The sequence below is a fragment of the Acipenser ruthenus genome, chromosome 39, assembly GCF_902713425.1.
Source record: "Acipenser ruthenus chromosome 39, fAciRut3.2 maternal haplotype, whole genome shotgun sequence".
Classification (NCBI taxonomy): Eukaryota; Metazoa; Chordata; class Actinopteri; order Acipenseriformes; family Acipenseridae; genus Acipenser; species Acipenser ruthenus.
In genome coordinates, this window is record NC_081227.1 from 7,397,029 (window position 1) to 7,407,028 (window position 10,000).

General features: G+C 51.4%; 1 protein-coding gene across 1 annotated transcript in view; it reads right to left on the minus strand.

Moving 5' to 3' along the window:
* LOC117397466 (cerebellin-3) overlaps nt 1-7,393 on the minus strand; it is a 10,678-nt gene extending 3,285 nt beyond the window's left edge. Inside the window, exons 1-4 of the mRNA XM_059009883.1 lie at nt 7,354-7,393; nt 6,832-6,948; nt 5,398-5,577; nt 3,040-3,171 (exon numbers count right to left, since the gene is read on the minus strand). Coding sequence (XP_058865866.1) covers nt 3,040-3,171; nt 5,398-5,577; nt 6,832-6,934 — 415 coding nt within the window. The 5' untranslated portion in view covers nt 6,935-6,948; nt 7,354-7,393. The remainder of the gene's footprint in view (nt 1-3,039; nt 3,172-5,397; nt 5,578-6,831; nt 6,949-7,353) is intronic.
* Nucleotides 7,394-10,000: the final 2,607 nt, after the last annotated feature.

Here is a 10,000-nt window from a genome sequence, read left to right on the forward strand (position 1 = left end):
AGAGGGGATGAGGAGAGAGGAGAGAGGGGAGAGGAGAGGATGAGAGAGAGGAGAGAGGGAGAGGGGAAGAGGGGGAGGAGAAGGGAGGAGGAGGGGAGGAGAGGAGAGGAGAGAGGGAGAGGAGAAAGGAGAGGGAGAGGGGAGAGGGGAGAGAGGGGGAGATGAGAAGGAGAGAGGGAGAGGAGAGAGGAGGAGGGAGAGGGAGAGAGGAGAGAGGGGAGAGGGGGAGAGAGGAGAGGAGAGGAGAGAGGGGAGGAGAAAGGAGAGGGGAGGGGAGAGGGGAGAGAGGGGGAGAGAGAAGGAGAGAGAGGAGAGAGGAGAGAGGAGAGAGAGGGAGAGGAGAGAGAGAGGGAGAGAGGGGAGAGAGGAGAGAGAGAGAGAGAGGGAGAGAGGAGAGGAGGAGAGAGGAGAGAGGGGAGAGAGGGAGAGAGGAGAGGAGAGAGAGGAGAGAGGGAGAGGAGAGAGGAGAGAGGAGAAGAGAGAGGGAGAGAGGGAGAGAGAGAGAGAGAGGGGAGAGGGGAAGAGAGGGAGGAGAGAGGAGATGAGAGGGAGGAAGGAGAGGAGAGAGGGGAGGAGAAGGGAGAGGAGAGAGGGAGAGGAGAAAGGAGAGGGGAGGGGGAGAGAAGGGGAGATGAGAAAGGAGAGGGGAGAGGAGAATTGAGAGAGGAGGAGAGAGGGGGAGAGAGGAGAGAGGGGGAGAGGGGGGAGAGAGGAGAGGAGAGGAGAGAGGGAGGAGAAAGGAGAGGGGAGAGGGGGAGAGAGGGGAGATGAGAGAGGAGAGAGGAGAGAGGGGAGAGAGGAGAGAGAGGAGAGAGGGGAGAGAGGGGAGAGAGGAGAGGGGAGGAGGGGAGAGGAGAGAGGGGAGAGGAGGAGAGAGGAAAGGAGAGAGGAGAGAGGAAGAGGAGAGAGGAGAGGGGAGAGAGGGGAAAGGAGAGAGGAGAGAGAGGGGAGAGGAGAAAGGAGAAAGAGGAGAGAGGGGAGATGAAAGAGGAGAGATGGGAGAGAGAGAGGGGAGAGGGGAGAGGAGAGGGGAGAGAGGAGAGAGGAGAGAGAGGGAGGAGAGAGGGGAGAGTTACGATCAGAGGTGAAAGTAAGCCAGCGTACTGGCAACACATTTTATCAAGGTCATGTTTGATTTCGACTTATCAAAACGATTGTTTAGGCTGTTTCTCTTTTATTTATTTTTTTTTCCTTTCCCGCCTCCCCCCTTCTTCCTGGCTGTCCGGTTACTTATTGATGTTTAAGCAAAAGAACTCCAAGTGCCTCAGGTCCTGTTCACGTGACTTGGGATGAGTCCGGGGTGATCTCGGTATGTAAAATGTATCATTAACGACGCAACAGCAAAATGAAATCGAAATGTTATCCATGCACAGAACTGCGTAACACGTAAAAGGCAATGCAATTGAGCAAAACCAAAAGATTAAATAAAAAACACCGTTTCCAGAATTAAAACACTATCCGAAGCCAGTAATCCAAACTGCAGAATATAGCGCTCGATAAGGGCCTCACCTCACAGTTCACTTGCAAATGAAAATGCACTAAATCAATAAAAGATCACAGATAAACAATAAAAAACGCATCACAGTATCCAGAAGTGTTTAATGATTCACTGTTTCATTACCCTGGCGTGTCTCGTTCGCTTTGTGTTGGTTGCATCTTCGCTGTGTAACTGCACAATACAAGACAGGACTGATTTTGCCATGAGAGAATTATTTGTTTATTTTTTTAAACGCGGGCTGTGACGGATATTAAGATAAATTGTAACACAGAAGAGACGGGCTTTGCATCAGAAAACTGGTGACGGAGTCGGAAATCGCGTGTGACGTACAAGTGCATTAATTTCTTACATATATTACAATGGGGATTGATTTTATTATTAATACAAGGGCGGTAAAACGCGACTGACTCGTATCTGGTTAATGGGTATTATTATTATTATTAGTTTATTTAGCAGACGCCTTTATCCAAGCTGACTTACAGAGACTAGGATGTGTGAACTATGCATCAGCTGCAGAGTCACTTACAATTACATTTCACCTGATAGACGGAGCACAAGGAGGTTAAGTGACTTGCTCAGGGTCACACAATGAGTCAGTGGCTGAGGTGGGATTTGAACCCGGGACCTCCTGGTTACAAGCCCTTGTCTTTAACCACTGGACCACACTGCCTCCGGGTATCCGAGTGCTGACTGTACATACAGTTCAATAGTAATAATTAAACAGTGTTGCTCGTTTTAATGTGATGGAATTTCCATCTCATGCAAACTATCTGATTCAAGCCAGCAGATACAGCGATACAAAGAAATATTTACATATTTTTGTATATGAATACAGTCACACACACACACACACACACACACACACACACACACACACACACCCTCACACAGAGACACCCTCGCACAGAGACACACACACAGAAACCACTCTCACAGACACCCTCACACAGAGACACACACACACACAGACTAACACACACACACACACACACACACACACACACACACACACACACAGAGACACCCTCGCACAGACACCCTCACACAGAGACCCTCGCACAGAGACACACACACACAGACACTCACACAGAAACTACTCTCACAGACACCATCACACAGAGACACACACACACACACAGAGACCCCTCACACACAGACACCCTCATACAGAGACATACACACACAGACACACACAGAGACCCCTCACACAGAGACCCCTCACACACAGACACCCTCATACAGAGACATACACACACAGACACACACAGAGACCCCTCACACAGAGACCCCTCACACAGAGACACCCTCGCACAGAGACACACACACACACAGACTAACACTCACACCCTCACACAGAGACCCCTCACACACAGACGCCCTCATATAGAGACACAGACACACACACACCCTCACACAAGGACCCCTCACACAGACACACAGACACAGACACACACACACACTCACACAGACACTCACACACTCACACAGAGACCCCTCACACACTCACACTCACACACTCACACCCCCTCCCTCAGTCTTACCCAGGGTGGGGTTGTATCCGATGCCACTGTTCAGCAGGATGGTTTGATACTTGATGGGTGTGTTGCTTGTGAACGGCCCGTAGCACGACGATAATTTCCCCAGAACCGCCGAGAAAGCAATGTTGAGTCCAGCTGAGGAGACAGAGCCCAGTGTCAGCACTGTGAACCCTCAGCACTGTGAACCCCACTGTGAACCCTCAGCACTGTGAACCCTCAGCACTGTGAACCCTCAGCACTGTGAACCCTCAGCACTGTGAACCCCACTGTGAACCCTCAGCACTGTGAACCCTCAGCACTGTGAACCCTCAGCACTGTGAACCCCACTGTGAACCCTCAGCACTGTGAACCCTCAGCACTGTGAACCCCACTGTGAACCCTCAGCACTGTGAACCCTCAGCACTGTGAACCCTACTGTGAACCCTCAGCACTGTGAACCCTACTGTGAACCTTCAGCACTGTGAACCCCACTGTGAACCCTCAGCACTGTGAACCCTCAGCAGTGTGAACCCCACTGTGAACCCTACTGTGAACCCTCAGCACTGTGAACCCTCAGCAGTGTGAACCCCACTGTGAACCCTCAGCACTGTGAACCCCACTGTGAACCCTCAGCACTGTGAACCCTCAGCAGTGTGAACCCCACTGTGAACCCACTACTAGTGAACCCTCAGCACTGTGAACCCTCAGCACTGTGAACCCCACTGTGAACCCTACTGTGAACCCTCAGCACTGTGAACCCTCAGCACTGTGAACCCCACTGTGAACCCTCAGCACTGTGAACCCTCAGCAGTGTGAACCCCACTGTGAACCCTACTGTGAACCCTCAGCACTGTGAACCCTCAGCACTGTGAACCCCACTGTGAACCCTACTGTGAACCCTCAGCACTGTGAACCCTCAGCACTGTGAACCCCACTGTGAACCCTCAGCACTGTGAACCCTCAGCACTGTGAACCCCACTGTGAACCCTCAGCACTGTGAACCCTCAGCACTGTGAACCCCACTGTGAACCCTCAGCACTGTGAACCCTCAGCACTGTGAACCCCACTGTGAACCTCAGCACTGTGAACCCTCAGCACTGTGAACCCTCAGCACTGTGAACCCTACTGTGAACCCTCAGCACTGTGAACCCTCAGCACTGTGAACCCTCAGCACTGTGAACCATCAGCACTGTGAACCCCACTGTGAACCCTCAGCACTGTGAACCCTCAGCACTGTGAACCCCACTGTGAACCCTCAGCACTGTGAACCCTCAGCACTGTGAACCCCACTGTGAACCCTACTGTGAACCCTCAGCACTGTGAACCCTCAGCACTGTGAACCCTCAGCACTGTGAACCCTCAGCACTGTGAACCCTACTGTGAACCCTCAGCACTGTGAACCCTCAGCACTGTGAACCATCAGCACTGTGAACCATCAGCACTGTGAACCCCACTGTGAACCCTACTGTGAACCCTCAGCACTGTGAACCCCACTGTGAACCCTCAGCACTGTGAACCCTACTGTGAACCCTACTGTGAACCCTCAGCACTGTGAACCCTACTGTGAACCCTCAGCACTGTGAAGCCTACTGTGAACCCTCAGCACTGTGAACCCTACTGTGTACCCTCAGCACTGTGAACCCCACTGTGAACCCTCAGCACTGTGAACCCTCAGCACTGTGAACCCCACTGTGAACCCTACTGTGAACCCTAAGCACTGTGAACCCTACCGTAACCCCTCAGCTCCACTGTGAGACCTCTCCCGCCCACACACACCCTGTGCCCCATTCCCCTCTCCCTTTTCTGCTCTCTTGCCTCTCTCCTCTCTGCTCTCCCCTCTCTCCTCTCTCCTCTCTCCTCTCTCCTCTCCCCTCTCCCCTCTCTGCTCTCCTCCCCCACTCCCCTCTCTACTCTCTCCTCTCCCCTTTCTGCTCTCTTGCCTCTCTCCTCTCTGCTCTCCCCTCTCTCCTCTCTCCTCTCTCCTCTCTCCCCTCTCCCCTCTCTGCTCTCTCCCTCTCTCCCCACTCTGCTCTCTCCTCTCTTCTCTTTCCTCTCCCCTCTCCCCTCTCCTCTCTCCCCTCTCCCCTCTCTGCTCTCTCCCCCCCACTCCCCTCTCTACTCTCTCCTCTCCCTTCTCTGCTCTCTCCTCTCCCCTCTCTCCTCTCTGCTCTCTCCTCTCCCCTCTCTCCTCTCCCCTCTCTCCTCTCCTCTCTGCTCTCACTCCTCTCCCCTCTCTCCTCTCCCCTCTCTCCTCTCCCCTCTCTCCTCTCCTCTCTGCTCTCTCCTCTCCCCTCTCTCCTCTCCCCTCTCTCCTCTCCCCTCTCTCCTCTCTCCTCTCCCCTCTCTCCTCTCTCCTCTCTCCTCTCCTCTGCCCCCTAGTACCTGTGATCCCGTTCACATCCCCAGTCAGTATGCTCAGGTCGCTCCAGAGTCCGCCAATCCTCTCAAAGAGGTGATCCTCGAATCTCGTAATCCAGTTGGCCACGCAGCAGCATCCCCGCTTCTTTGAGAAAGCACAGGGGCAGTCCCAGCCTCCACAGGGCAGGGGCTTGGACCAGGACGCTGCGAGGGAGATGCAGTTAACACTCACACTCACACTGTATCAACACCCACACGCTCACCCTATCACACACGCACTGTATCAACACCCACATACTCACCCTATCACACACACACTGTATCAACACCCACACACTCACCCTATCACACACACACTGTATCAACACCCACACAGTCACCCTATCACACACACACACTGTATCAACACCCACACAGTCACCCTATCACACACACACACACTGTATCAACACCCACACACTCACCCTATCACACACACACTGTATCAACACCCACACACTCACCCTATCACACACACACACTGTATCAACACCCACACACTCACCCTATCACACACACACTGTATCAACACCCACACACTCACCCTATCACACACACACACTGCATCAAACCCACACACTCACCCTATCACACACACACTGTATCAACACCCACACACTCACCCTATCACACACACACACACTGTATCAACACCCACACACTCACCCTATCACACACACACTGTATCAACACCCACACACTCGCCCTATCACACACACACTGTATCACCACCCACACACTCACCCTATCACACACACACTGTATCAACACCCACACACTCACCCTATCAGACACACACACTGTATCAACACCCACACACTCACCCTATCACAGTCACACTGTTTCAACACCCACACAGTCACCCTATCACACACACACACTGTGTCAACACCCACACACTCACCCTATCACACACACACTGTAACAACACCCACACACTCACCCTATCACACACACACACACTGTATCAACACCCACACACTCACCCTATCACACACACACTGCATCAACACCCACACACTCACCCTATCACACACACACTGTGTCAACACCCACACACTCACCCTATCACACACACACACTGTATCAACACCCACACACTCACCCTATCACACACACACTGTATCAACACCCACACACTCACCCTATCACACACACACTGTATCAACACCCACACACTCACCCTATCACACACACACACTGTATCAACACCCACACACTCACCCTATCACACACACACACTGTATCAACACCCACACACTCACCCTATCACACACACACTGTATCAACACCCACACACTCACCCTATCACACACACACTGTATCAACACCCACACACTCACCCTATCACACACACACACTGCATCAACACCCACACACTCACCCTATCACACTCTCTCTCTCTGTGTCAGTGCTCACCCACGGCTGCTTCCCAGGAGCTGGGCTTGGTGGTGGTGAGGGGAGTCTGGGCGCTCACATAGAGGGCCGGCACCAGCAACACTGCAGCCAGGAGCAACTTCATAGTGAGCAGGAATACTGCAATACAAGAGCACACTATCGATATCAGACACACAGACACTCACACACACACACATACACACACTGACACTCACACACACACCCCCAAAAGAAACCACACCCCCCCAAACACACACTCGCGTACACACACACACTCACACGCACACACTCACACACTCACATGCATGCACACACGTACACACACACACACACTCCCACACACACTGACACTCACACACACCCCCAAAAGAATCCATACACCCCCAAACACACACTCACGTACACACACACCCCCCCAAACACACACTCGCGTACACACACACACTCACACGCACACACTCTCACACACACACACACTCACATGCATGCACACACGTACACACACACACTCACACTCACACTCACACTCACACTCACACACACCTGGTTTCTGTGTTTTTCTGCAGATGAGAATCTGCGTGGCCGGGTTACCTGTGGATATATACCCTCCGCGGCCCAGCCCTCCCACAGATAACACCGCCCCCCCCCCCCCTCCACTCAGAGCCCCCCCTTCCCTTCCCTCGGGAGCTGAACTCCGCTCTCCCTCCCTCCCTCCCTCTCTTATATTTAACACCAGTAGGTGTGGGTTTCCAGTGCAGACAATCCCAGTACAATGCCCGCTATTCGGGTTTCATGCTGGGGCTGGAGCACACCTAGGGTGCATTCAGTGGGACTGGAACTGTCAGGAAATGTGATATTGCATCGTTTGTTTAATAATAGGTCTTGTTCCAGATTTCTTTTGTATTATTATTATCTAAACAAACCCTGACGATCGTATCTGCCCTGCCTGGAGTTTCAGCAGCTTCCCATCCTGTCCTTTCTGAGTGCATTCACTGTGATTAGTTTCTAGGGCATAACACAGTGAGCCCGAGCACCTGGGACTGCAGATATGAACAGGGAGAGGCAGTTTTGTGAAATCTGCTTCTGTAAGGTTTCACATTGCCTTCTCAGTCTCCGGTGTCACTACCACTCCCAGCGGAAGCAGCTTCCAGTGATGGGGCTGTACCTGGGACAGGAGGGGCCCGTTTCTCCACACACTTCCCTTCACAGGCAGCTCGCTGGTAACCGAGTCTTCTCTTTCAGTTCTGCACAATGAAACCGGGCTTAGCAGACTGCCTGCTGTCTAGCAGTTTTAGATTTTATCTTTTGTATCTGGTTATTATTGTAATCTGTTTTTTTTAATCATTGTTATTTATTTCCTGTATTCTATTTAAACATGTTGTTATTATTATTATTATTATTATTATTATTATTATTATTATTATTATTATTATTTAGGGTTACTTTGTCATTTGTATTACTTCTTCATAGTGCAGACTCTTTTTCCAGTACATTGTGAAAGCGACCTCGGGCTCTCCTGCCAGCCTGCCCGGGGAGTCCCTCCTTGGGTTTGTGTGAATCAGGTCCCACAGTCATGTCTAGTGCTGCATTAATACCATTCTAGAATGCCTTGGTGTCTGGCAGTGACTCTACCCCACGTTACCCTGCTTTCCTCTTTCTGAAACCTGCTGGTCCATAATATCAATATGTAAGTGTGGCAATGTGCCCCGCCCCTGTGTGCAATTGTGTGGCAATGTGTTGTATGTTGCGTGTGTGTGTTAATGTTGGTGTATAGTCATTGGTATACGGGATATAAACGGGTCTGTGTTTCACGTGTATTTAAAAATGTAGATTTGTATTTAGGCACGAGGAGGGCACAAATCACTTCACGTGCTGGTTAAATGTAATATGTGAGCACGGGGTTGCACAGAATTAATTCACGTGCTGGGATTCAAGTGAATAATTAATTAGTAATTGAATCCCAGCACAACAGTATATATAGATGCACATTTCTTTCACTCGGGGTTGTGTGTTCGGTGAGTGGAGAACGGGATAGGAGACGGAGGTAATATTAGTCATAGAAATAGTAGTTAAATCTGCTCACCGTGTTTGTCTGTTTATTTTGGCGCAAGTGCCGTGTCCCGTGTTTTTGTGTTTAAAACCTTTTATGTTCTGCATAATACAGAATACAAAAATGACTACAAAAGATTTAGAAGTGAGTAGTTTTTCGAGATTTACGATTATACTGTAAATCACTTTCACGAATCAGCCCCCAAATGTAGTCTCCCATCATGTTCTCGTTAAATCTAAATCTACTAAATCTTTTGTAGTCATTTTTGTATTACTTTAGTATAAATACATGTTAATTTGGATTCATATGTTGTTTTTTTCTGACTATGTGAACAAAAAGACACAAATTCACCCGTTTTCTCATTGGAAATAGGTACATTTCAAAATATCACTGTCCTGGTCACAAAAGCAAAGTTTGTGGGGAATAATAGCCATTTTCTATACTTTTGAGGCATAAGCAATTAGGAAAAAACACTTACTACCCAGGAACAAAAATTGTGTTACATAGTGTAATTAAACAGAACAGAACATAAAAGCCTATGCAAGGGCTGCTGAGAGAAGCATGGGGAAGAACCGCCCGGCCGCAGAGGCCGAGAAGAGGGCCAACACCCGCACCCCGGCTGGTCCTGACTCCCTGCCACGCTTCACCCAAGGATGCCTGTCTGGCATCGCCTGGGGTTGCCAGCCGCGCCGCATCGCCTGGGGCTGCCAGCCGCGCCGCATCGCCTGGGGTTGCCAGTTGCTCCGCATCGCAGCAGGAAGTACTGTGGCCGGAACCCCACGAAGGGGAGCTGCCGGCCACGAAGAAGGTGGGGGAGGTCCGGAGACCGGCTCCCACTGCAGCAGTTTCGCTGCCAGAGATCGTGGGGGAGGTCCGGAGACCGGCTCCCACTGCAGCAGTTTTGCTGCCGGAGATCGTGGGGGAGGTCCGGAGACCTGCTCCCACTGCAGCTTCTTCGCTGCCGGCAGTACTGTGGTCGGAGCCCCACCAAGGGGAGCTACCGGCTACGAAGGAAGGGGGAGAGGTCAGGAGACCAGCATCCCCCGCAGCAAGTTCGCTGCAAGCATGGACTAGCAGGCTGTCAGCCGTGCCACTACCGGCAGGGGTGCTGACAGCATGGCCAGCCAGGGGCCCACAGAA